The sequence below is a fragment of the Sardina pilchardus genome, chromosome 10 (genome assembly GCF_963854185.1).
Source record: "Sardina pilchardus chromosome 10, fSarPil1.1, whole genome shotgun sequence".
In the NCBI taxonomy this organism is placed as follows: domain Eukaryota; kingdom Metazoa; phylum Chordata; class Actinopteri; order Clupeiformes; family Clupeidae; genus Sardina; species Sardina pilchardus.
Genome location: NC_085003.1, coordinates 13,020,249 through 13,047,969, shown reverse-complemented (window position 1 = coordinate 13,047,969; position 27,721 = coordinate 13,020,249). Strand labels below are relative to the sequence as shown.

Here is a 27,721-nt window from a genome sequence, read left to right as displayed (position 1 = left end):
AGTCACAGTGACAACAGTCACCCACTGAAAGCCTCGTCAAGCATGTGGGCATGGATGGAGCAGGGCTGAGGAGAACACCAAGCTCTGTCACAAACATGACAACACCCGTCTTTACCTTACACACACAGATACAGTACATGTATGCACATTCATATACAAAGATGTACAGACACACAGACACACAGACACACACACAGACACACACACAGACACACACACACACACAGACACACAGACACACAGACACACAGACACACACACACACACACATAAACAATCAAACACACACACACATATGTAAATGAAGGTTCGAGTGTGTGCACATGTTGGCTTGAGCGTGCTCCATCCCAAATGAGCAGTCTGTGCCTTTGCTTTGCATGTTCCCTGAGCAGAGAGCATTGCACAGGGCTCATTAGGCTTCACACATGCATAAGCAGAGCACTGTCCTGCTCACCCACCATTTTATGTCCCAAGGCCTGCTACACACCACTGACCTACTTTCTCCTGAGCAAGACAAGCATCTTTCCATGAGACCCTCTCTCTATCTATCTCTTGCTCTCTGTCTCTCTCGATCTCTCTCCGAGTGGTGAACAAGACAACGAACGGCGGACAATAGGGCGTTAGGACCCTGTGAAATGAGCTGACGAGCAGACAACGAAGGCTGAGAAGATTAGATCCACTTCAGGGGCTCTTAAAAAAAACAAAACAAAAAAAAAACGCTGCTTGCCAACGGTCTCTCTTCGACAGTAAATATTTACAGCTCCACCTCTCCTGTACTTTGGCAAGCGAGGGAGAAAGAGAGAGGGAGGGAGAGAGAGAGAGAGAGAGGGAGAGAGAGAGAGAGAGAGAGAGAGAGAAGCCTCTCCCTTTTAGCACGGGAACGGAAAGAAGAGAAGAAGAGCCGACACGGGATTAAAGGAGAGAGGGAAAGGGGGAGAGTGAGCGAACAGACGAGCGAATGAATGCAAGCAGGAGAGCGAGCAAGCTGCCCTTCTCATCCACTTAAGCGGCCAAGCGCTCCTGCCACCTGGCTCCCCTGGCCACGCAGGTAACAGGTCAGGTCAACGCCGCAACCTCCCTAGCGGGACTGAGACCTTTGCACAAGAATTACAACAACGGTGGCTTGAAACGAGGGCAGAGGCCACATAGTTCTCCAACTGCAGGGTGTTGTCATTTGCCAGAGAGGCACACTGTGCTGGGGTCAGCCTCACAGCAAGTGTCCTCTTTTTACAATCAGCAGCAGTCAGGTATAGAATTTCATTTTCACAGGGAGGAACGGAGCAATGGGTTAGTCTGCAAGAACAGGGACAGGAAAAGAGAGAGAGATACAGAGGGGGTGGGAAGGAGGGGAAGAGAGAGGGATAGAGGGAGAAGGGGAGAGATTAGAGGGTACGTACAGAGTAGAAGTAGAGTCTGAAAGCAGGTTCCTCGTCCTTATCCGGCCCTGACATACTTTTTTAGCCACACTCTTCAGCCAACCTGTTCCCCCCGGCCGGCATTGCTGCTCCTGCTGGGCGACACCGTCGTCTGACAGCACTGGACGCAAATAGCACCCCTTCCAACTGGGCAGCCGCCGCTTCGTATGTGTGTATGTGTTTGTCTGTGTGTGTGTGTGTGTGTGTGTGTGTGTGTGTGTGGTGACTCGTCCCAGCTGTGTCAACTCCTCTGCCAATCAGAGTGGAGGTAAGGGCAGTGTGCCCGCCTGCCCCAAGCGGCTGCTTAACCGTGGCTGAGCGAGCCCTTTCACCCGAGCTGCTCCCGGCCCTAATCACGGCTCAGCTGCAAAACCGAGCCGCCGGACGGACGCGGCTGCCGCTGCTGCTGCACCTCTCTGCTCGTTAGCCTCTCATAGCCGCGCGCTCTCCACCGCCAGTCTGGGTGTCTCTCCACTGCGCAGTTTTCTCACTCCATCTGCCTCTCTCTCTCTCTCTCTCTCTCTCTATCCTTCAGTCCTGACAGACTGCTGTCTTCTGCCTTCTGCCTCCTCTCACTCTCTCGCTCGCTCTCTCGCTGTCTCGCTGTCTCTCTCTCGCTCTCCCACTGTAGTCATGTGCACTCGACAGGCCTGCCCCCTTCTGTTTCCTCTCCTCCTCTCTCCTCCTCTCCTCTCCTCTTTTCTCTGCCACAGCCTGGGGGACTCTGGGAGGAAGCGTTCCGGTTAGCCCGGTGGAGGCTGGCGATCGCGCGATCCGATTGGACTTGGCAGCGCATGAGTCACGGCGGCTGGGGGATGAAAACAAACCCACGCGGAGCTTCAAGGAAGAGGGGGGGGTGGGGGGGTGGGGTGAGGGAGGGGGGGTATGTGCGCCTGCGCCTGACATGCTGCAGCACCACAGCTCCTCCCCACCACTGTGTCTCACTAGTCAGGACCCCACAGGGGGTCAAAACAGACCCAACATAAATAGCAATAGTCAATAGTCAAATAGTCAAATAGTAAACAAGTCGACAGCTAAGGCAGGAGGTTAAACAAACATAAAGAAATTCAAACCATGATTCACTTCCGATTGCTCTAAATAGGCTGAGGCAATAATCCAAGCAGTAACAATTAGTTAAACTAGTAAGGTTTTTAAGCAAATTATTAAACGGTCCGTGAAACATAACTACTGTCAACGCGTCGAGCCATTCAGGATCATTAAACTTTGACTGAGGTGGAGATGACCATAAAAATGAGTAAACATCAAACATGAAGAAGAGAGGCCACCGTAAGAAAGACCACAGAAAACCTAGCAAACAAAGACGTAGTGCAAATATTCTAATGAGTTCTGGGGAAAGCACATTATCATACACACTGGTCATGCCGTGTGCTTAAAGGCATATATAAATTGAGTCAAAACATCAACAACAACTACATTAACCTTGTTAAGTTGCTGACTGGATTATCAAAACAAATTTGTATTAACTGGTTATATAGGGAAAATACTTGCCTTAGTATCCCCTCTTAGGCTCAGTTGTCAGTGAAGCTAACTATATAAATAATAAATGTATTTGGCATCACATTCAGTTTTTGAAATGACTGTAAAAAAATGGGTGAAATCGAACAAAGTTCGAGATTTGCATTGAATTCTTCTTTTTCATTAAAGCTGAGGTAAAAATGGTTCTCCATTTTATGTCTGCCCTGAATGTATCCATCATCCACATGCCCAGGGCACAAAGAGGCATTCTGAGGAGAGATTTGCATTTTTATACAGGACCAGAATGACAGTATTGTGCGCCAATGTCCAAAAAACAGACGACAATTCATGCATGCATTCTCTGCATGCAATCGCCACAAGCGCAACAGGTCTATGGTGTCAAATACTGCAGCACTATTACACATAGGGTATCCATACTAGGTGACCTATAAAACACCCCAGGCCCTCATGATAATTTTGCCAAGAGGGCTTTCGGTTTCATTATTCAAACCAAATATTTGCCTCAGTATGCTTGAACTCATGACGGGTGTGGTCTTTCATATAAACTGCCACTGAAATGCAATTCAATAAAAGGGAATCATTGTCTTCTACTGGCTAGTCACATTGCATAGGAAAATCAATCATTTCTGAAGCAAAGCAAAAAGGTAAACACGTTATTTTAACAGCAGAGGCTCATTACAATACATTTCCTCTTGTGAAAAATTCATGACTATAGGCTTTCAATTCCACTTCAAACGTAGGCCTAACAAGTGAATAAATTGCTGGTACTCTATGCAAAATAGTAATCTCATTTGTGGCATTTTCATACCCTATTACACAACATTTTCAATAAACCAAATAAAGACACGCGGCTGCTAAGAAAATAGGTCAAAGATTTTTCCACTGCAGCATTTTCAAGGGCGCTGCAGCTCATAAATGAGTACAGATCCAAGCTGTGCTCACTGGACACTAGACAGTCACGCGACACAAATGCTCACTCGGTAACTAAGCGCAGACACAAACAAACATTACAGTGAGAAAACCACCAGGCACTGTAGTGTGTAAATGGTTTACACATCAACCATCCTATCTCAACAATAACATTCTGACAAACGAGTCTACTATTTGAACTGGCAAATGCATCTGTTGCCAGAGATCATCTCAAAGAAGCAAGTATACTTCAACACAACTAGGCTAACCTTTAACTTAAATGTGCAATAAACACATTTGTGAGAAATATCTCCCATGTCTTCCCTGTGTTTTGTATTACAATGGTGTCTATTTGTGGACAGCTCAGCTGACGGAAAAATTGTATTGCATGCATGCAAAATCGATAGCCTTAACATTACCCGTTTTGCATTATAACAGCCTACAGCCACCGCCTTGTGTAATGTCATGACTTGTGTAATTATTGGTGAGAAGCATCAGAGTTGAACAGCATAAGTCTGATACCAGATGTGGTATTGCTGCATCCCCAATAAAAAACAATATAAGAACATCTGTGCTAAGGCTTCAAAAAATCGACACTTAACTGAACTCAATAGGACAAAGAACAGTTTGACCAGTTGAAGTCTGCAAGAGGTGTAAATCTCAATGCCGAGATTCCATTGACTCCCAAACTGTAAGTCTGCTCAGTTTGAAGAAAATGCAAACAATCCCAGCCATTCACCTCAGAATTGTCTTGGGGAAATCCCTGCACCTTATTAAAAGTCATTGTGATTGACATGGGCAGTATTTTGAACCCTTAAGTTGACTCACAGCAAAACCCTACAGATGTGATCAGCGCTGCATCCTAACGTGCCTGTTCACTGTCTCAGATGTCAACCCCTTTGACCACCTAGGAGTCAAACAAGTAGCCTAGGCTAATGTGTGTAATATGATGTGGGATGGGCAAGGCTATAATTTTTCCTGGATACACACTCAGTTGTTTCATGTCCAGAGCAGCTTTCAGAAGGGGGGCTCATGTAGCCTATCCACACCATGTACAAGATCCACAACAAGGATTTCTAGGCTTATATCATCAACTTGATGATGATCAAGAATTAAAGTCATCATAATGAATACATTTTGCTAAAATGTCACTGAGGTTAAGGTGAGAAAGAGAGAACCTGCTTAGCTGAACTGCTGAAGTCAACTGTGACAATCTAAAAAAAACATAATTAGCTAGATGGTAAAAGATGACTATATATATTCATAAAACAAATAAAATCCTTTTCTGCAAAATGCAATTTCTTCATAACCTTGATATCCTTTTTTGGCCTTTGACGTTGAGACAGCGCCCTTTTGATATCTCATTGATACTGGATGTGGGACAAGAAATGATCATCGGTGGTCTGTTTTGACTTCAAAAGCAATAAGGTATTCATAGATTTGTACAATGTGTCTTTTAAAAATACAATTTGGTAATGTATAAACGCTGCACAGCATGAAAGTAACACTGGATTCTGACATTAGAACAAAAAGTTAGATGCAATTGATGACTATGACAGTTAACGGTTACTGTAAACGGATCAGTAGCTAAGCTCTCTACTGGAATGATAACTGGGCTAGGCCAGCATACTAGCCAGTTTAGTATCATACCAAGGTGTACGTTTAAGATGGCAATGCTTTAATCAGATTATTAATTTCCCCAGTATACCAAGAATGATCATTACCTTCAGGGCCATGCTCACGGGCGTATTCCTGCTTTTGCCTCCTCCATGTGAAGACCCTGAGCTGTTGCTCCCAGATCTTTCCCTTCCATCACCACCTTGGCCCACTCTTGGCCCAAGTCGGTGCTGACCAGCACCTCGCCGTCGTCCATCGTGACGGCTATCCTTGGACATTGACGTATGGTTTCTTATCCGATAATGAGGTTCAATCTTTAACAAAACTATCCAAACTCAGCCTATATTCAGACGACACTGAGTAGCATACTAGCATTGACAGCTAAATCAGCATAGCAGCGAACAGGAAGTATATGTAAATAGCAATGGCAGACATCTGAGTCCTCCAATGGACTTTCACCAAAGCGGAAACAAAATAATGTAAACCAATCATTTTCGGCATGACTGGGGTCAAGGGGTGTCCCCATCATAAGTCACGGCCCAGTTTATCCCATGGCAACCAGTTAAGTGGGAGGGCGGGATAAAAAATACTTCCCAGACCGAAGTTACAGAGCTGGTAAGAAAGAAGAGAACAAATATCTTTTGACTATATTATTTGGGAGCTGAATTTGATGTATTTTATAAGCGCATGTAGCTAGCTGTATGTTCTAGAACGATATTAGCTGCACGCAAGTGGTTGTCATTTTTTCCCCCTTCCAAAAACACATCGAGGAATTGGGGGCTGCTAAACTGTACAACTAACTATTATCGATAGTGTTTACCGTTCGGTTTATAATCATTGAGGTCGTTGAATCACTGAGTTAACATTAACGTTAATCATTGAACGTATAACGATGTTATAGAGATGTCTGCCGTTGTCGTTCTAATGAAATTATGAGTGAACAGCCACTACGAGCATTTTGTTATCTGGGTTGTTGGGCTGGGCTGGGCTGGGCAAGGTTTGCGTCAGACTCTGACAGAATTTTAGCAGAAAACGTGCATGCATGTATGCCGTGAAATCGTAAGCGTGTTCAATCTAGACCTTATAGGCACAGAAAATCTTTCTGTGGCTAATTTGAACAAATACAGCTCGCTACTCAATTTGCATCCAATGTATATGTGTCGTTAGAGTAGGGCAGTTTACACCACTAGACGGCAGCATTGAAAAGTAATAATAACCAGAGTTGTGCAGAGTGGGCTATTCCATTAGACAGCCCTGCTCTGAGAGCTCCCTTGTCCTGTTTCTGTTTCTAGTAGGCCTACTTGAAATTAATTAAAGTCCTTAGCTAAGGCAGGGTCAGGCGTGCGTGTTCCAACATGCAGAACATGGGCCCAGCAGCAGGATTGGTGCAGGAATAGGTGCATTAGATGATTGAGGAACCATTGCAAATCTTAACGTTGTATGTCCTCTCACCTAATATACCTTTATGCCCTACTACAGAAGTGTCATTATCAAGATGAAAATCTTTGGATTCACACTTGCCTTATGTGCATTACACTATGTCTGTGGAGAACATACCCATAAAGTGTTCCATGAAGATCATTATGTTGATGGGAAGCATAATCCTGAACATGATATGAATGCTTTTCTGGGCAATGAGGTAATATCATCTGTTCTCAGACACTTTGGATGCTGTTGATGTTGCAGGACCTATGTGCACATGTTAATATTTTTACATTTTTTATACTTCAGGATAAAGAGGAGATTAAAAAGCTGAGTCCTTCGGAGCAGAAGAAAAGACTTGGGGAAATCATTAAGAAGATTGATGCAGATTCAAACACATATTTAAGTGCAGGTAAATTTAGTTTTGATTGCGTTCGCAGTCTGTGGTTAAAGGTGAAGTCTTTATTGTCACATTCAACATCATATTTTTCGTGAGTAAAAAAAAAAGAAAAAAGCGGTCTCTGCAGGCAGACCATGCTCTGAAAACTGGAAACAAGGAAACAAAGTGGGGGCACTGGGCAGCCTGTCCCCCAAATGAAAGCAAAACCCTGCATGGAGTTTCTCTGGGAATACTGAAGGGACGGATGAGCTAGGCGTACTTTTCTGGTGTGTTTCATTTGGTCCCTGGTTAAAATATAATGTGCATTGTTTTGGACAATAGTGTCTGCAAATACATTGAAATATATACATGAACAAACACCACTTCCTGTGCAATCACTGACCACTCCATTAAATCTGTGATCAGTGCGATCAAACATTTTATATGCTGCACAGTCATTGGCCTGGCACAACAGGGCCAGGGTAGGCCTATCTTTTCACATGACTGGTCCACCTTTCTAGTTTCCCTTTCATTTGAGAGAATGTGATCACAGAAGCTTTATGTCATAGAAGTGCTGTCAACCAGGCAAGGCCAGACACCTAGATGAAGTTTACTGAGACACTAGCCTGTAGTGTAGCTTTAGCCAAAGAGCCTCAAAGAATGGATGTCTTCTGTTATGTTCATTGTTAGTAATATGTGTGCTGGGGATATACAATAGCCTCAACTAATAACCAGTAATACATTTCACAGAGGAGATTACTGTGTGGATTCAGAGGGTGTATGGGAAATATGCACTGGATGATATAAAACAGCGCTTTCCGGATTTCGACGCTAACCGAGATGGGATTGTTTCCTGGGATGAGTATAACATAGTTATGCATGACCACTTAGTTGTAGTGGATGAAAACACCATTCTCGAAGACCCTGAGGAAGAATCCCTCAGATATGTATGTAATATAATTGTTACAGCCTTTTTTAGTGTTTTGCAGCTGTGTTGTGTACAGTACAACACACAACTAGGGCTTTTACCATATCTGTTTGTTGCTCAGTTACACTTAAAGGACTGGAGACGTTTTGACTTTGCTGACATGGACGGCACACCTGGCCTGAACTTGACTGAGTTTCTTGCCTTCACTCACCCTTCAGAAGTGGACTACATGGCTGTAAGTCATAGATACAAGAACCCAATGTGGATGCAATACTTGCATGTCTTGCTTTTTATATACACGCTAATAATTTGCTTTGTTTCATCCTCTATTGTGTCCAAATTGTTGTTGCATGCAAGCAACTGTCTCTCTCTCTCCTTAGGATTTTGCCATTGAGGATGTGCTGGTTGAATATGATGCAGATCAAGATGGATTCATCAGCTTGAAAGAGTTCATTGGAGATATTAGCCCCGATGGTAACATTAGCACATCGCCGCATTCAGTGTGCATACAGCATACTGCGTCGCTCACACATATACATAGAATACATTCACAAGTGACATTCAAATGAGTTGACCATCATATTTGAATTTAAGATAGATAGATAGATAGATAGATAGATAGATACTTTATTGATCCCCAAGGGGAAATTCTAGAGGACCATCATATTTAAATTTAAGATACCACTGCTAATGTGACTGTCCGTGCATTTAAATGTGCAATGGTCTCTTAATTGTTCTCGGAGATGCATATCCATCTGTGCAGCGGAAACATCTCAGAGAGGAGCACAGAACTGGAGGCCATGGATATTTATATACAGTGCCTATAGAAAGTCATCATACCCTTTTGAAATAGTTACTTTTTTTGTCTTACAGCCTGAAATCAAAACCCATTTAAAAAAACATATTTTCCAGTTTTATTAACAAATTTAGCTGTACAATATCAAAATAATGGAAAAAAAGTAAACAGTTCTGAAAATTAATAAAACATTAAAAACTAGAATAACAGGGTTGGAAAAGTCATCATACCCCTGACTTAATACTTTGTAAAGCTTCCTTTTGCTTTCATTACAGCCATCAATCTGTTTGGATATGTCTCTATTATAGCTTTGCACACCTAGATAGGGGAATATTTGCCCAATTTTCCGTACAGAAATGTTAAAATTTAGTCAAATTCTGTAGGGAATGGCGATGGACTGCTCTCTTCAAGTCAATCCACATATTTTCTATAGGATTTAAGTCAGGGCTCTGACTCTGCCACTCAAGGATATTCACCATCCTATCCTTAAGCCACTGCTTTGTTCTTTTGGCAGTATGTTTAGGATTATTGTCGTGTTGGAAGGCGAATGACCTCCCCATCCTCAGCTGTCTAGTAGAGGGACGCAGGTTTTCCTTAAGAATGTGGGTGTACTTGGCAGCATCCATTTTCCCTTCTATCCTGACCAATTGCCCAGTCCCCGCTGAAAAGAAACATCCCCACAACATAATGTTGCCCCCACCATGCTTCACAGTAGGTATGGTGTGTTTTGGGTGGTGTACTGTGTTGGTTTTCGCCAAACATTGCGCTTGGAGTTCAGTGCAAAAACACATCTGGAATATTCTGCTACCATGTGGAAAAAGCTTATATGGTCAGATGAGACTAAGATCGAACTTTTTGGAGACTAAGATTGAAGTTTTTGGACTGAGCTCCAGGCGCTAACCAAACACAGTATACACACCCAAACACACCCAAAACACACCATACCTACTGTGAAGCATGGTGGGGGCAACATTATGTTTTGGGGATGTTTCTCTTCAGCGGGGACTGGGCAATTGGTCAGGATAGAAGGGAAAATGGATGCTGCCAAGTACACCAAAATTCTTGAGGAAAACCTGCGTCCCTCTCCTAGACAGCTGAGGATGGGGAGGTCATTCGCCTTCCAACACGACAATAATCCTAAACATACTGCCAAAAGAACAAAGCATGTGGCTTAAGGATATGATGGTGAATATCCTTGAGTGGCAAAGTCAGAGCCCTGACTTAAATCCTATAGAAAATATGTGGATTGACTTGAAGAGAGCAGTCCATCGCCATTCCCTACAGAATTTGACTAAATTTTAACATTTCTGCACGGAAAATTGGGCAAATATTCCCCTATCTAGGTGTGCAAAGCTATAATAGAGACATATCCAAACAGACTGATGGCTGCAATGAAAGCAAAAGGAAGCTTTACAAAGTATTAAGTCAGGGGTATGATGACTTTTCCAACCCTGTTATTCTAGTTTTTAATTTTTTATTAATTTTCAGAACTGTTTACTTTTTTTCCCATTATTTTGATGTTGTACAGCTACATTTGTTAATAAAACTGGAAAAGATTTTTTTTTAAATGGGTTTTGATTTCAGGCTGTAAGACAAAAAAAGTAACTATTTCAAAAGGGTATGATGACTTTCTATAGGCACTGTATATTGCTCTTTGTCGCGGTTTGGTGAAGAACACTATTTGTGAGCTAGATTAGATTATATTAGATTCAACTTCATTGTCATTGTGCAGAGTACAAGTACAAAGACAACAAAATGCGGTTTCTAGCCAGAATAATTATTAATATTAAATATTAATTATAGGCAAGTGGTGCATAGACAGGACATAGTGCAGCGTAGACAGTAGTATACAGTTGGTTTACAGAAGGTGGTTTACAGTAATATAGCTGAAAAAAATAAAAATAAATATGTGCAGTGTATTAGCAGTAACCTTATGTACAGTAGCAGAATAAATATGGCTATGTACGGTAGTATGAGCAATGTAGGACAAAGTTTAGCAGTAACATTACAAGAGTCGTAAGAATAATATACTGATGCAGTGTGTTAACAGAATAGAACAAGGGGGTTGTACATGAAGTGAGAATAAAGCCAAATAAACTATTCCTGGGGCCTTGTTCCACCTCTTCTTCGTTTTATCATTTTCACTCCTAATGCCACATTGAAAGTAGGGTGCTGTTTTCAACAGGAGGGGACATAACGCAGTGGGAGATAGAAGAGACCGTGCGCTTTAAGGACCTGTATGATCAGGACGGAGATGGCAAGCTGAACAAGGAAGAGCAGCTTCTCTGGGTGGCTCCCAACAGCTACGGCTCCGCCCGTCAAGAGGTGCGTGTAGACCGGAGTCGCCCACCGCCTCCATCAAAGACACTTCACTTTAATACATGAAGCCTCTCCGTGTCACCCATGCATTCAAACTTTGTCATGAGCCAACAATTCCTTGCAAGCATTGAACAAACCTTAAACCTCACAAATCTGCAGATGACTTGTTTTTTTTTTTTGTTTGATTGTTTGTTTTGTTTTCCTCGTTGTTGTGCTCATCTGTTCTCTGCTCTTTCCCACACAGGCCATTCATTTGATCAAGGAGATGGATGGGGATGGGGATGGTAGGCTGTCAGAGTCCGAGATTTTGCAAAACCAAGACACGTTCATAAACAGTGAAGTGACAGATTATGGAAGGCAGCTTCATACGACGCATGATGAATTGTAACATGATATCTTACAAATACATTTTTTTTTACAAAAGAATTGTGCAGTGAATGTTTTTTTTTCCTCAACTCAAAACAGTTCCACATTAGTAATGAAAAATAGTTGAAGATGGCTTGTGTCACCAAATCACCAACATGACTTTGTCTCACCAACTGTTTCACACAGGTAGATTATATGTGTTTTTTGTCAGATTTGGAGTAGACAATGCAACTAGACAACATTTGACCTGATTTTGAGTAGACAACGCAACTAGACAACATGATCTGCTGATTCTCTGCCTTTGAGCATGTTCATTTTCTCTGGCTAAGCTCAATAACTACATCCTTATCCATCCATATCTCTCAAAGTCTGTCCTCTGTATCTGTCAGTGAGCTCGTCCATCTTATTAGAGTTCTCATCCACCTGCTGTACTTTGACAACAAAAGTATTGGGTGACTTATTGGTCAGTCAGCGGTCAGAATGCCTCCATAGATTATTTTTGATAAAAGCAATAATTATTGACTTGTTCATGAAATGAGTTGGGTCAGGGGCTACACTCTATTTTCCTCATGGGCCTCTTCCCTTTTTCAATGATGAGTTTGATCTGTATTTAACCCCCGCATTTCAGCTCAATTATGCTGTAGCAATATGGCCCGGAGTACACTGATATTCAAATGTGACCTGCCTTGACAGAGCTATGGCTGAATGACAAATGACATACATTAAGCGTAAAGCTGAACTTCTGAATCTTTGCCAGTTCCAGATCAAAACCCCACAACAGTTTTACCTACGTGTATGACCAATATATTCGTTTAACTTCACAACTGGTGACCAATCTTAGTAAATCAATGCCATTTTAGCAGTCTCCACCTATCTAGTATTCAAATGACAACCAAAAGAGAGCACTGTTATCTGTGAGACAGACTGACTGTGGTTGATGACATCATATGAAGGCTCTTCCTCATTTAAGACAAACCTGCACAGTGAAGGGGAGCAGTTCCTGCATGTACCGTATTCTCAATCTCTGCCAATGTTTAACTATTTCTCATTTTGTTTGCTGATTTGATCTGCTGTTGCGTCATTGTCAAGCCTCTGGGATATTAATTGAAGCTTCTATCAGCCAAGACGATTTCCAAAGAAGGAAATACTTCTTAGGTTCTGGTTTAAGATGACACCATTACAATTCAAAGATGCTTTCTGGGTGAGTGAGTTCCAATGGCTTTTTACATTGATCTTACTCTGTTTTAAATACCACCTACCGATAAAGAGTTTAGATGTCTAGAGAAAAGGATGTGTTTGTCAACTTCTCTCTGCTCTTCAGCTGATCTCTGAACCTTCAGTTTAATATTTTGTGAAGGCAGTGCCATGAATGTTACATGTTGGGTTCACAAATATGATTTCATCAGAACAGTTTTTGTATATATACATTGAGATATAGTGTCCAGTAGAATCTTAAAACGGTCCCTTTGATGCTTTAACGCTGACATTTACTTACCACATTACGTAACATAACACTGGCATTTACCACATTATAGTCATGACAAAGTACTTCATATCTTTGGGGTCTTGTTTGAAAAGGCCTATTGGTATGGTCAGAGTGTTAACAGTGGCTTTATTTCTGTTGGCTTTTGTGGACTTCCTGCGAGTGGAGGATCAGCCATGTCCCATTTGGTCCTTGATCTGTGAGCTGGCGAGTGTTGTCAGAGCTTCAATCTACAAAGCAACAGAGAGTTTCTGGGTTAATTTGCATCAACAGGTCCAGCGCCATAATCCTATTCCAACCTTTGCGTGTGAAAATGAACTGGTCAGAGGATCTGAACTTCAGTTTGTTTTGTAATTAGTCATCCTTTTGTTCAATGGCTTTACTTGTAAATGTAATGAGATAACCAGTCAGCCACTGAAAACCAATCAAACTATGTGGCACTTTTGACTGAGACAGAAGAACTGGTAAAGGAAGGTTGACAAAGTATGCATCGAAAGATAACCAAAACATGTCAATGTTGTCAAATGAAAAACATCCTCTTGTGTATTCAAATACCTTTAGCAAATACAACAAAATGGTTAGGCATTAATACATGATTTGTTTAGTTCTACCTCTGCGTGCTGCTTCCCTGCTAGCAGTGTTATGTTACAGTAAATGATGGTGGTCACATGCTCTGACTCTCACACTGCTTAGAACACTATTGACATCTCAGTCCACGCTATTTCAAATGTCTGGTCTGAAAGACAAAAAAAAACAGTCAATGCACATTGTGTCATTGTGTCATGTCCTGTGCCAACGTATGGCTGCAAGTGCAATACATTTGCACATTTTCCCTTAGGTGTGTGGATTTGTGTTGCTCTACAAATGTTGTGTTGACACGTCATTTCATCACAAGTGTTGCTTTAACAGCATAATAGAGAGAGTAGCAAACCAAATGTTAAAATATCTTTTGGAGAAGTGATGACAGTTTACGTCATTTGCCCATCTCAATAAACTAAAATTTAGAATAGTTAATAGTAAAGCAAATTCAAAAGTACAAGAAATTATTTTTACAGGTAAATTGAGTTGTTACCTACAAATAGCCACTCCAAAGTTGAATGTTAGGAATCACATCTTACCATGCCTTCCTCCTATTCATAGAGGTTACCTCTAGTAGGCCTGTTTAGTTATCTGGAGAATGTAAACAAAACATTCATTGAAATGCATTTTTGCATAAGAACAGAATTCAGTTATCAAATTATGAGCTTTGCATTTTATTTGCTGATGAACTGTAAATAACACCGGGCTATTTTTTTTTAAAGATGTATGCTTCCTTTGTGATGGGAGAGTCCCTAAAGTTTACAATATGCATGCATCATTGATGCATAGCTTAGGTCCTATGTTTGAAACAAACGAAATGACCATAACAGCATGGACACAACAGTGTGCATTTGTCTGTCTGCAGGGAACAGATTTCTGCAGCAACGTGGGCTATGAAGCGCTCATCCAACGCCTGTGTGATGGCCGCCGGATGTGCAAGGACATGGAGGAGCTCCTGAAGATGAGGTTTCTTCTCTTCAACTCAACCTAGTGAAATGTGTACAATCTCTTCGCCATCGGGGACTGGGCAGTCAGTCTGAATGGATTAAGAACAGGATATAGGCGTAAAAGATTCAAAGAATGCATTTCCCTTTACTCTTTACCACACCTGGATAGAATGTGATGATATGACATAGTAAAGATCTGGTGGTTAGATCCATTTGTTTCACTCACTTTTATGAGGATATTCTACGTTCATCTCTGTGGTAACATGAATTCATGAGTCTTTGATATCTTCCTTAAACAGTGGGAGTGATTAGTGGTTAATTATATGGTTCCCTCTTTTACTTTCAGATTGTTTGTGATTGTTTGTGTCTAAAATGTCATTCAGTTCTATCTCTTTAAGTATGTCATTTGTTCCATAGGGCATTGGCAGAGGAAAGGTATGGCAAGGAGTTGGTGACCATTGCTCGCAAAGCAGGAGGCCAAAGTGAGATCAGGTTGGCCACTGCAGAAGTCAATAAAGTCTTTACTTTCACATGCACTCTAACTGAGGAACTGAAATTTGAGTTAGTCGCTTCACTGACATGACTTATTATTCTCATGAAGCACTGCATTTCTGGAAACAGATTAATTAGAGAAGCTCTCTGACTGATACACCATATTATACTGGCCCATGTTGTTAAAAGCAAACTGATTTCTAGCTCTCAAACACATTTGTTGAAACATATGAGATAGTAAGATGCCTTGGTAATACTTGGAGAGGCATGCGGCCTATTTCAGAGTACACATACAAGACAAGGTCATGACAGTATAGAACATTTGACATTTGCAACTCATGTGAAAAGCTCACCTCTTGTTTTCTCTCCTCTAATACCGGCAGTACTTTGAAGGCTTCATTTGATCATCTGAAAGCACGTGAGTGAGAGGAAGCCATTTTTCAAAATGTCCTTCTCAAATTGTTGCTCCTTTACTTACTTTTTGATGAATGTGATCCATTTGTTTTCCCCCAGAGATTGAGAACATTGGGAACCTGCACATGCAGCTGTCAGTAATGCTCAAGGACGAGGTGAAGAGGATGGAGCAGTTTAGGGAGCGGCAAAAAGAGCAGCGGAAAAAGGTTTCTCAGTTCACACACACACACACACACACACACACACACACACACACACACACACACACACACACACATGCACACACTAAACACTTTTTGATGACATTTTGTCATCTGATTGTACATCTCTTTGGTCAACTAGTCTTCTTTTTATAAGTGGTTTATAAATAAGCCTGACCTGACTAATTTTATTCACACACACACACACACACACACACACATGCTTGCAGATACAAGACACACACAAGCTCGCACACGCTCACAGTGTTCTATTTTGATGAATTCTATTTTCCCCTTCCTCCTTTACTGAGCATGAGAGTTTCATAATGTGTAAGTGCTTTGCACTGTTGATGAATTTTGCCTCCTTATAGTTCGAGGGGATCATGGAGAAGGTACAGAAGACCAAAATTGCTTTATTTAAGAAAACAATGGAGGTGAGTGTATGCCTTTGTTGTGTGTGTGTGTGTGTGTGTCTGTGTGTGTCTGTGTGTGTCTGTGTGTTTTTTTTTATTATTCTGACTTTTTGGGGTTGCCTTAACCAGAGTTTGACACCTTAACCACTTCCAGTATCTCTTAAATGTATCTTAAATACACACTATCCCTAGGTGTTGGTGTGTGCGTGCGTGCATGTGTGTGTGTGTGTGTGTGTGTGTGTGTGTGTGTGTGTGTGTGTGTGTGTGTGTGTGCGAGCGTGTGCACACACACACACACACACACACACACACACACACACACTGTGCCACCATACAAGAGAAACAGCCAGAGCAGGAAGAGGAAGAGGAAAGTGTGTGTCTAAAGTCGTTAGTGCGTGTGCAGGCAACCTTGTGCGAGCACAAATGTGTGAGGTTGAGAACGTGCAAATGAGTGGGGGCGGGAGGAGGTGGGCTGTACGGGCCGGCGCTGCTGAAACATCCCAGCGTCACAGGCAGCATTATTTCTGTCACACTCACTGTCCACACCTCCTCTTGTACACATTACCTAATTGGGTCTGAGCTGATGGAGCTCTCTCATCTGTCGTTTATGTCTCTTTTTGCGCCCTCTAGTCTAAGAAACTGTACGAGCAGAAGTGCAGGGAGGCCGATGAGGCGGAGCAGGCTGCTGAGAGAGTCAACAGTGCTCCCACTGCCACACCCAAACAGGCCGAGAAGGTAACACATGCTGAGAACAACATATGACTCTCTCTCTCTCTCACTCGCTCTTTGGTATCTTCCATCTCACTGGGCAGGAGATCAACTCAAGAGAAAGCTGTGGAGGTCTGCAAACATGCAAACTAATGACATTCTCTTATGACGTCCTGGTTGCAGTATATATCCTCCCTCTATTGATCAGGCAGACATCCATGTGAAGAAGTAGATGCGTTATGTAGATGCTAGCAGTAGCTTGGGTGACAGTTTGTCCATGAAGTGGGTTGGGATACAGTATGTGATAGCTTCCTCTGAGTCATATCAAATACTCCATTCAGGAACTGTTGTGTCATGGAACATTTCTGTTTCAACTGCAGCCAGGTCAAGTCAAGTTTATTATATGGCGCATTTCATACACAGTGGTCATTCAATGTGCTTTGCATAAACAGAAGCAAGCAGCAATAGCTCATGAAAGCGTAGAGGGGCAATAGTCAAAGATTAGTTTTAAAGGCAAAGAATAAAAAAGAAAACATACAACATTCAAGGTAAGGGGTACATAAAAGCATAAAGGACAATAGTTTAAAAAGTTTAAAAATAATCATTAAAAGACATGTAAAAACAACATGATGAATGATTACTCAGTGATAGTGATTCTAGTCAAACACCCAGTGAACAAACCCCAAGTGTACAGCTCACTACTTATCCAGCATGTTCATGCATAAGCAACACATCTCTAAATCCTCTTTGTGCAGTACATAGCATACAGGAACTTACCATTGGTGTCTAAAGGTGGTGATATAAAAAAATATCATGCTATTTCTGTCGTAAAGAAGAACTGGGTATGAAAAGAAGGCTGTCTTTTGCCAAAGTGATTTTGATACAATTTAAATTGTTTCTCAAAGTATGTTTTATTTTAATCAGGTACAGAACAAGGCCAAACAATGCAGAGAAGCAGCAGTAGATGCAGGTGAGTGTGTCCGCTGCTTTAGCCATAGTAATATTTACACTATTTACAGCTTTCAAATCACTTCCTGAAAATCCCCCTCCCTGCTGAAGTACATCGTGTGTGCAGAAGGACCCAGATCTTAGTGTATCTCACTGTTTCTGTTCTATAGTAGGCACATCCATACACCAGCAATACAGATGGAAAAAAAAACTTTGTCAGTGAATGCTTTTTACAGTCTCATTTCCATTCATAAAACAGTCCATTTTCATAACGTTCCACTCTGTCACTTTGGTACAAGTGTGACTATTGTATTGCTATGTGTAAAACCCAAACTTGTTGAAGCTGTTTAAAAGGCATTAGTTCCTCCTCCCCTAATAGGGAACACATTATTCTCATGTTCTGGAAAGCAATAGTCAGTACAGTAGTCCCTTTCCCACATAACTTCTAGAAGTTACCCGGACATATTTACCCGGGTGAGGCACGACACGGACGTTTCCCACATGAGCTTTATGTCCGAGTGAGATACGGGTAATTCTGTTCACACTAGACCCGAGTAATAGCCGCGAGGGGTGGGGCAATGTCAGCACTTGCAGGGGGAGGGAGATGACGCTAAATAAATGCGTTGTTGTGCTGTGTTGCCTGGATGATACGAACTTACATCAGATCCAAAACATCATGAAACAACAGAAGTAGTTAGCTCGCTAGTCAGCGGGAGCTAGCATAGAGGAAAAAATAGCTAACGCCAGGACCACAGGCTATAAACAAAGCTCTACTTCAACCCTCTCTGGTATAAACATCCAACATAACAAATTAATAGAAAATAATGACACACCTGGAAAATATAAACAGCACACAGAGGTCTGAGGCTCCTTCCCAACTCCTACAAAAAGCAACAATGCTAAATAACAGCGACGTTAACTATTAGCTGTTAATTGCTAACCACTAACAGCTAGTTGCAAGCTAATCGACAACACTTCAAGCTATTCAGGTTTGCAAGGATAATCCTGCCTGTCCCACAACAAACACAACAACGTGATTGCAGTTTAAATTTTTATTGTACGTACACAACAAAATGTCACTGTTTTCTGTACTCCGGTGTTCTCGTCTGTGTTCATACCATGGTTCATACTCGTAGGGCAATGTTTATCGTTACCATGGCAATTTGTACTTTCTGCCTCGGGCTGCAAGCAGGCTGCAAGGGCACATTTCTATACGTCATCGGTACGCCCCCCATCTCTACCCAGAACTGTGCCGGCTGCGTTCCCACCTAAGCGCACCCGGGTAACATCTAGAAGTAGTACTAGGGGGCTAGTAGGGTGAGTTCCGGGTAAGAAAATACCCGAGTTTTGCGTTCCCACATACAGCCACCCGTTTGATATCCGTTTGATATCCGGATGTCTCGCTCATGTGGGAAAGGGACTAAGTGAGATGTCATCATGCCCCCAAATGGCCAGTGGGAGCAGAAAGCCAAATGTAGTAGATCCATCAGCTGGGTTGCTTAGGTTAGGCCCCAGACCACAGTACTACCTTCTTGTAGTTACATCTGAGTTCCCACGGTTTTAAAAGCAAATGCGGTTGTTAAGGAAGCGTGGCCAGAGCCTTATGGGTAATCCGTCTCAATTAATTTGTATGGTAGGAGCAGGCTTCACTCAGTCTCTTGGTTTGTCTTTGAGAGTGCTAGACCAAACTTATATGTTTACTAAGAAAAGGAAAAAAGGTCGCACTTTGCATATAAACGTGTTTTTTATTGTTGCACATGTGCAACAATAAAAAACACGTTTATATGCAAAGTGCGACCTTTTTTCCTTTTCTTAATCCGTCTCACTTCCAATATGAGAAAAAAAGTCCTCAGTCTTTTTAAAAGTGCTGTAGTTGCTAGCAGTGCTGTTTTCTGCAGATCAGAGCGTCTTTTTAAAGTTGAGAAAAGTTTGACTTCTGAGGAAAAAGTGCCCTACACCACACGTTTTTGGACAGCTGAGTAATGAGTAAGGGTTGGTTTGTGTCCATGGCTCGACATTAATGGTTGCACAGTTGCTCTTGGCCACCAAATTGTTACGAGTGCCAACCAGATTTGGTTGGCTTTGGCAACCAAAACCTCTTGCCAGGCTATGATGTGATCTATGAAACTCTATCACATGGTGCACTCAAAAATCCTTGATTTGTGTTCCTTGCGAAATGTGACCCACTTCTGATTCTGATATCATCCTAGCAACATTCTTGACTCTGTCCCCTTGCAAAATCCTTGATACCATCCTCCCAAAATCTTGGGTGTTGCTAGGATGCATGGTGTCAAATTGGTGTTGAAATTGGTCAAATTGCACCGTATGATGCCTTTTCCCCGATCGCATCACATTTATCTTCAATGCCAATATTGGGTGAAACTTTGCCTATTGAATCTTTTCCTAGACTTTAATGCAGACCATTCACAATATATCATGCACAAAGACTCATAGGACATGTAATCAGATCCACCTTCACAGACATATTCTCATCACTGCATTTGTTGTGTTTTGCTATTAGAGAAGCAGTATATGTCCAATATCGAGCAGCTTGACAAGATTCGTCAGGAATGGGAGTCAACCCACGAGAGCACATGTGAGGTGAGACCTGGATGCCTCAGAGGGAAACTCTGCTATATTTCAGCCTGCTGTGTCGGTCCAAACATTTAGTAGAGACAAAAACCATGAGAATCGGGGCAGTATTGGCTCAACGGCAGTTCAGAGTCATTTTGTGTGGCATGTCGTCACAGCAAAGTGAACATGTTATTACAAGGGTCGGCCAACAGGGACAGGATCCCTGCAGAGATATATCGGTGTCTGTTTACTTCAGTAAACGTAAAGAAACTGTACAGAATGAGTGTTTGTGTTCTCACCATTGCTGTGACCTTTGTCATCCTCCTGTCTGACATCCCCTGTAATTCACTTCTTGTCGGTTGTTGCATCGGAACTGTGTTCTGTGGGACACTGAATTGACTAGTAGGGCCTTATTGGCTTTGTAAGGGCAAATACTGTCAGAGGAAGTTACGTTTCTTTACCTTGCACTGTATGTAAATATGGACTTAGTTATTTTCTCCTTCTCAATACCAGACATCCTTTTTACCTTTTACCTCAACGTTTTCCTCATGAGCCTCCATTGCATAGCCTCTGGAGCTGGATAGGTTAAGAGCTTTAACACTTGATGCATTTCATTTGTTTATTTCCAACGAGAACAGTTCGAGTCAGAGACTGTCTATCAGTAGGGCCCAGGTTGAAACATGTTGGATTGCCCTAAATTAAGCATGGTGTCTTAATTTGGTCAGAGGCTTCTGAGCTAACCCCCACCAGCTACTTCCTCTTCCTGTCCACTCCTCAGCCACAGCATAACCACAGCATCACTATAAACGTGTGGGCATGTATGCGACCTGTTTGCATCCATCTATTCTGTGTCACTTGATTTTCAAATGAGGAAACAGAGTATTTGGAGTGGTCCGCAACAATTTGTTTCTTAACTTGTTGTCACGCAACATGCATTGATATCCCAGAGATTTCCAGCTGGTGTTTTTGTAGCCCGGATGGTTCATGAATGTATTGCATGTATGTATATGTTTTCACTGTGGGAATTATTACACGAGTGGGCTATTAAAATGGCCTTCAGGTTGCCTCTGTCATGAATAGTGGTCTCTGGATCACAATCACAGTTGAACCCCGTTGGAAAACATGATATATTCAGCTCTTTCATGCAGTGAGAATACAGTTTGGAAACTCAATGAACTTCACAGCAATCTTTGCTTCAAGGCTTCTTGAATGCTGTTCACAGGTCTTCCAGCAACAGGAGGGAGACCGCGTCAACATCTTGAGAAATGCAATGTGGGTTCATTGTAACCACTTCTCAATGCAGTCTGTAAAGGATGACGAGGCAAGTGAACACTGTCTTATTGCAAGTGAACAGTGCATATTGCATGACAAAATAAATGTGGCTTGATGTGGATAGTAGCCATTCTCATGCTTTCACATTCACAGGCCTATAGTAGTCATGTATTAGAATTGGGACATAGTCATTTTGTTTGTTTGTTTCTTTGTTTGTTAGTGTTATGAGGAAGTGCGTCTGAGCTTGGAGGAGTGTGACATTACGGTTGACAACAACAGTTTCATTGAGCTGAAGAGCACGGGAACGACCCCCCCAGGTGAGAGTCCACCCCAGACTGCAGCGACAACAGCAGGACAACAGCTCTGTGTAGCCACACATACTCGGCCTGTAGTAGCCGTCGCTCATGGCGTCCGCTGAATGGCATTCAACTGAAGCTAAGCTGGCCTCCTGCTTGGGCTTGATTCTGACTGTGTTTGTGTTGACTGTCTGAATTCCAAACCCTGTCTCCCTAGTGCCCATTGTGTTTGAGAACTACTACGACAGAGAGCCGTGCACAGACGGCAGCAACGGCATTGGAGGGCGCTTTGGTGGAGGGGTCATGAAAAGGTGAGAATTACACAGGCAACAGAGGATGCGTTTAGCCTCAGTGTGTGTTTACACCAGGTAAACACCAGAGGTGTGAACTCGAGTCACGTGACTTGGACTCGAGTCAGGATTTTGATGACTTCAGATTTCAGACAAAATTAGAAATGACCTACAACTTGACTTGGACTTCCATGCTATTGACTCGAGACTCGACTCAGTGCACATCAGCTTCTCCTCTGACCACCTGACCACCAAGACGATGAGACTGTCGTACCCTTTTTTTAGTCCTTACAAGACCCCGTCCGTGCCTCCAATATGTGTGTCAAAATTTGGTTATTCAATAGTCCAATAATGAAAACGTACAAGATGAAAGAATACTGAAGATTGTGTAGCATTATTCCACCCAAGCCATGGTTCGCGAAGCATGCTCCACTGAACATTCTGCGACTTTTGCTTATATACGTTGCAAACCGGATGTAACCTGTCTGTGGTCACTCAAAATAGCAGACAAATGTACATCTTCTATTCCAGACTAGGTGAAGGCTAGTTTTTGCTCAGGTTTACACTTCTGACCTTCTGACCTTCTGGTGCCTGTGCATCTCTGACCTCTAGGCACTGAGCCTTGCTATTTACAGCCAGCTGTTTTAGTCCTCAATACTTACAGTAGGCCAGACTCACAGTGTCCAGTGCACATGTACATTTCGTTCAACAGGGAAATATACTACACAGCCAGACCACATCAAGATGTAGGGTCTGGGAACTCACCGTAGGCAGGGCTCAATCGGAGGGGTGGGATAAACAGTTGTCTTTCAAATTCCCTCTCCAAGCAATAGGATAACGCTAAACGAATCATCTTCTTGTTTTCAAGTAGCAGGATGCGTAACCGTCGCAACTTCTGGTCGCATGTGTCAGTCACCATTATGTTAAGCCTGCCCACCGACTCTATACACGATGTGATCCGGTGATTCTTCCATTTCCCAGCTCCCAAGCTCTACGGAGCGTTGCTAGACTGCCCCGGCAGCCAAATTAGATTTGCTGCCGCTAGGGCCGTCTAGATTTCTAGGCTAGATGTTAATGGGATCATGACAATCACGTCATCAGGACAGGTAGTTTTACCTTAGTTACTGCAGATGTGACTCCTTATTGACTGTCAAAAGAACAACAGTGTGATGCATGATGGTGATGGGATCGATACTTTAATTTCAGTTCACTTCCAATTTCTCTCGTCTAAGTTCACAATATGTTGCTCCTGTCTCACAAAAGACTAGCCTACAGTCATGCATATACCAATCCCTTCACATTTTTGCTTTGCAATGTTTGATTGTTGAAATGTGTGACAATTAACAGTGGAAATCACAAAATCATCATGGAAATGTATTCAAATGTAGCATATTGATGTTTCATTCACATGAAAAAATAACGACACACTGCTCTCCCCAATGTAAAAGTAAGCTGCTTTTAGTAGCAAATATCGGTATTGGTGTCAGTATCAGCCATGCTGGCCCTATATTTATTTGGTATCAATACCGAATGGTACCGAATTGGTAACAAATATATTTGTTCGGATCGTTACCAAATTTTGCAGTATCGACACTAGAGCAAACAAACACTATCAAACATTTACCATGTTAAGGCACAGCAAGATTAGCCCTACTTCCACATTTTAGGCATAGGCTACCCTGCCATTTTAACTTGTGATAGAAGCCCACAGAGATAGATTACGTTTTCCACAAACGTAACAACGCTGCATTGCAGTATCTGGATGGCTGTAGGCCTAACTCTTCTGAAGATGAAATCAAGTGCATGAAACAGCCAGCTATATTATTGTCATATACGGAAGTTAAAAAACAATTATTACACGGCTCTGCAGAGTGCTGCAGAAAGTTACATCAGAGCCCATTTAGACATGGTTCCATTCATATGAATACGGCATAACATGTAGGCTATCTGTATGCTACTTGGACAGAAGGAATATAAAGTTTAGAATTAATGTTAAAGGTGCCGTGCAAAGGATTCAGAGATAACTATGGTGAAGCCTGAAACAACTGGCTAAAGTCAATCATGTGGTTTCATATCTTCAGACGTTATTTTTATGCATTCACACACAGCCACACACAGAGATATGCACATGCAATTACGTTTGTCTCATGTAAGCGTATAAGTTTAAAGCAGGAAGTATTAATTTGATCATCTCTTTGATGGGAAATGTAACATGACAGTTACCCTGTTATTCCTGCCCCTTCTTTTTTTGTTTTGTGTAGGCCTACTGTGTTCTAGTTTGACTTTGTCCCACCTCTGGTTAACCCCTCATTTTTGGTTATTTCCTATTTAGACCAAAGAGTCCACTAGCTTCTAAAATGTAAACCCAATGTGAACTTGATTCGAAATTGAATTAATTCATCAGAATATCAGTACAGATTTTGCAGATTTTTTCACAGTCAACACTGATTTTCATTTTCCTTCATGCAGGTTTTCAAATCTTTTGCAAGGAAACTCTAGTGCCAGCAGGAACAATGTCAATGATGGTGTATCAACGGCTACACCCACTGGTGAGAATTGCTCCTGGTGAAAGAAATTGAATCTAACGCTTACTTTTGCCATGTGTTTATATTTATTGGTGTAATGTTCTGTGTATTTTCTTTAAAATACAATAATATAACAATATAGTGTGAAGTAACCTCATTAGCAGTCCCACCTCCACTTCATTTTGACTTAGCTTCACTTAATTTGTCACTTTTTGAAGCATGTTTTTGTATTAGCAACTAGCACTGGTTTAAAGGATTTGTCTGTTACATTAAATACTTGCATTCTCTTCCTGCAGTTACTGAATACAGCATTCATTCAGGTCATGCATTTACCACTAGGTGGCAGCCAAGCCCAAGTCTAAAAAATAAGAGCATGATGTCAAAAATAAGTTTTGCCCTTGTAAGATTATGACCTGTGACCACCATCAGCCTGAAATGGTTGAAAGGTTGACACTTAGCCAGATATTCAGACTTTGCGTCATCATTACCTCTGCCCTTAATACATCTATCTCCCTGTCATGCTTTCATGGTCAGCTGATTCAGATGGGGTGTACGCCTCCATCCCTGGGCTTGGGACCGGAGGAGCACCAAGAGCTGCGGCAGCAGTAGAGGAGTACCAGGCGCTCTATGAATATGTTGCTCAGGTGAGCCAGACCACTTCCTGTAAACACGCTTGGTAACAGGGCTCTGGGATTTTTGCATTCAGGGAATGTGAAACATGAGAATGTAGCTGTGTGTGTGTGTGTGTGTGTGTGTGTGTGTGTGTGTGTGTGTGTGTGTGTGTGTGTGTGTGTGTGTAATCGAGAAAGGTCAGAGAATGAGGAGCCTTATTGTTACTTGCTTTACAAAAGCTAGATGTAAAAGAAACAAAACTGAACTGTAGGCGTATGTAACTAACTAGCTACTGCTGTGTGTAAACGGAGTAATCTCCAACCCTGTTGGTCATTACCCGAAAATAGCAGTAGACAGATATCATCAGTCATCACAGGACACTGGATATAACTGCCCATATCTGTGTGTGTGTGTGTGTGTTTTTGCTTACTTTTCCCCAGAGCTCAGACGAGCTGTCCATTGCCGTGGGGGAGGTAGTGGTGGTGGTGGACCAGGGGCAAGATGGCTGGTGGACAGTGGAAAGTAAAGGCCAGTCAGGCCTGGTACCGGGATCTTACCTCAACAAAGTCTGAAAGGGAGCGTACACACACACACACACACACACACACACACACACACACACACACACACACACACACACACACACACACACACACACACACACACACACACACACACACACACACACACACACACACACACACACTGAGAGGACCCTGTTACAGGTCGACAGCTGTGTGGGCTTATCCAGTGCCGATCTGACTCAGAGGTGTGAAGCACCAGCTTAACAGCAGTTTTATTCAGGGTAACATATTTATATTGTGAAAAGGAGAGCTCGTCTCAAGCAGGCACTACAGGCTGGCATAACACAATTGTAGCGCAGTAGATCTAGTTGTAACTGGACTGTTCGTTTCCAATATTCCTTTTGTGTGATGTATGTTAAAGATGAGATATTACTATGCAGTGGCTAGGGATGTTCCATAGGTGGGGGTGGGGGTAATTTAAATTCAGATGTTCCTTGCTTAAAGCTAGTGAACTTCAACTACAGCCATTAATATTTCTACTGTGCGTCACTGTGTTTTGTTGTTGGTCATTTGTGGTATTGTCAATATTTCAAGAGGAATTTTGAATTTCTTTAACGCAAACTATGTGAATGTATTTGATGCAAAAATACTCTAGTTCCAATTTACTCACTTCTGACTCTGTGGAGAGAGAATTTGCAGAATGTCTAATTTATAATCAAACTGGCATTTCTTCTGGCTTCATTTGTTAACCTCTGTAAATGTTTTAATAAGATTAAACTGCACTGTTTCTTTATGGCCAGACGATGAAGCTTCTATTAACATATCACACTAACATGGTGGGCACTAATATCAGGTGACACAAGTCACCATACTTGCTACTGCACTGTAGTTAATGCTAAAATAACATGACCACTACTGCCTTCATGGTCACGCAGCTGTTGAAAAACGCTCTACAAACGAGACTGAGGATCACTTCATATTAACGCAACCTGTCTTTAGCAGGTGTGCGCGCGCACACACACACAGGAGCGTTGCGGCAGTCACGTCTGTATTACAGAAGAATTTATCATTGCACCTGTGCTGAGGACAGCTGACTTGGAAACAATGACCAGTGTTCAACACACACACACACACACACACACACACACACACACACACACACACACACTTTGCCTGCACTTTCTGCATCAGATGACCATGTAGTCTGATCCACCTGTGTCTGAGGTATCAGTTTTCCCCATTTCTCAGGAGACCGGTCATCCTAGATGCCTGCCTTGCCCGCAGAGAGACACAAATACAAGTTCTAACTCCCCAGTGCTACGAGCATCAGATCTATAGTGGAGGCAGCTAGGAACCAGCTTGCCGGGACAATTATGATACAGAAAAAAAATGACCAAACTGGCCAGATGCACCATGTCAATAAACAGGTCATGTCAGCAATACATGTGGCATCAGATGGCTGACGGGTGCATATGTGCAGGAGGTTCCCTCCCCTAAATCACTTCTCCAGTTGCATGAAAGGAACAGCACCATCACACACAGACCCCCCCAGGCTAACTTTACACAGAGTAGCCTGGGAAAGCAGTGAACTTTAACCCTGAGTGAGCGAGTGTTTTAGGTCTTAGAGAGCAACAAAGCCCACTGCTTCAATAAAGTAATCAGCCGGTGCCCTTTGTTTGACATGGAGGTTTGAGGGGGGAGAAGTGTGGGTTGAGACTTCCCTTAACAAGCAGGGAATTCCTAAAAAGCATGACCAGGGTCTTGTGTTTGCAAGCAAGGGATTGGCTGTGTGCAAG

The 27,721-nt window shown here is 42.4% G+C and overlaps 3 protein-coding genes across 4 annotated transcripts in view; 2 read left to right on the top strand and 1 right to left on the bottom strand.

The window, feature by feature from the left end:
- Positions 1-5,840, bottom strand: part of scaper (S-phase cyclin A-associated protein in the ER) — a 107,399-nt gene extending 101,559 nt beyond the window's left edge. The window contains exon 1 of one of the 2 annotated variants that reach the window (XM_062547067.1): positions 5,546-5,840. In XM_062547067.1, coding sequence (XP_062403051.1) covers positions 5,546-5,716 — 171 coding nt within the window. In that variant the 5' untranslated portion in view covers positions 5,717-5,840. Of the gene's footprint in view, positions 1-1,397; positions 1,606-5,545 lie in introns of those variants that run through there. The other variant, XM_062547069.1, reaches the window with a different exon arrangement.
- Positions 5,841-5,925: 85 nt separating this feature from the next.
- Positions 5,926-11,702, top strand: rcn2 (reticulocalbin 2). Its single transcript, XM_062547092.1, has 8 exons — positions 5,926-6,053; positions 6,918-7,077; positions 7,170-7,272; positions 7,990-8,186; positions 8,289-8,402; positions 8,548-8,641; positions 11,149-11,288; positions 11,527-11,702. Exons 2-8 carry the CDS (start codon positions 6,934-6,936, stop codon positions 11,668-11,670), a joined length of 936 nt encoding a protein of 311 aa, XP_062403076.1. The 5' UTR covers positions 5,926-6,053; positions 6,918-6,933; the 3' UTR covers positions 11,671-11,702.
- Positions 11,703-12,612: 910 nt separating this feature from the next.
- pstpip1a (proline-serine-threonine phosphatase interacting protein 1a) lies at positions 12,613-26,718 on the top strand. Its single transcript, XM_062547013.1, has 15 exons — positions 12,613-12,849; positions 14,576-14,676; positions 15,075-15,149; positions 15,533-15,567; positions 15,663-15,769; positions 16,135-16,197; positions 16,807-16,911; positions 17,809-17,854; positions 20,354-20,433; positions 21,629-21,727; positions 21,899-21,995; positions 22,192-22,285; positions 24,734-24,813; positions 25,324-25,433; positions 25,842-26,718. The coding sequence occupies exons 1-15, from the start codon at positions 12,817-12,819 to the stop codon at positions 25,971-25,973; spliced, it is 1,257 nt and encodes a 418-aa protein (XP_062402997.1). The 5' UTR covers positions 12,613-12,816; the 3' UTR covers positions 25,974-26,718.
- Positions 26,719-27,721: the final 1,003 nt, after the last annotated feature.

What these genes read in the sequence shown, in the direction of transcription:
- rcn2 (XM_062547092.1), top strand. Translation starts at nt 6,934, where the DNA reads ATGAAAATCTTTGGATTCACACTTGCCTTATGTGCATTACACTATGTC. An exon ending in ATGCTTTTCTGGGCAATGAG is followed by an intron (nt 7,078 to 7,169) that starts GTAATATCATCT and finishes TTTATACTTCAG; the next exon opens with GATAAAGAGGAGATTAAAAA. An exon ending in AGGAAGAATCCCTCAGATAT is followed by an intron (nt 8,187 to 8,288) that starts GTATGTAATATA and finishes TTTGTTGCTCAG; the next exon opens with TTACACTTAAAGGACTGGAG.
- pstpip1a (XM_062547013.1), top strand. Translation starts at nt 12,817, where the DNA reads ATGACACCATTACAATTCAAAGATGCTTTCTGG. An exon ending in CACGGGAACGACCCCCCCAG is followed by an intron (nt 21,996 to 22,191) that starts GTGAGAGTCCAC and finishes CTGTCTCCCTAG; the next exon opens with TGCCCATTGTGTTTGAGAAC. An exon ending in ATCAACGGCTACACCCACTG is followed by an intron (nt 24,814 to 25,323) that starts GTGAGAATTGCT and finishes TTTCATGGTCAG; the next exon opens with CTGATTCAGATGGGGTGTAC.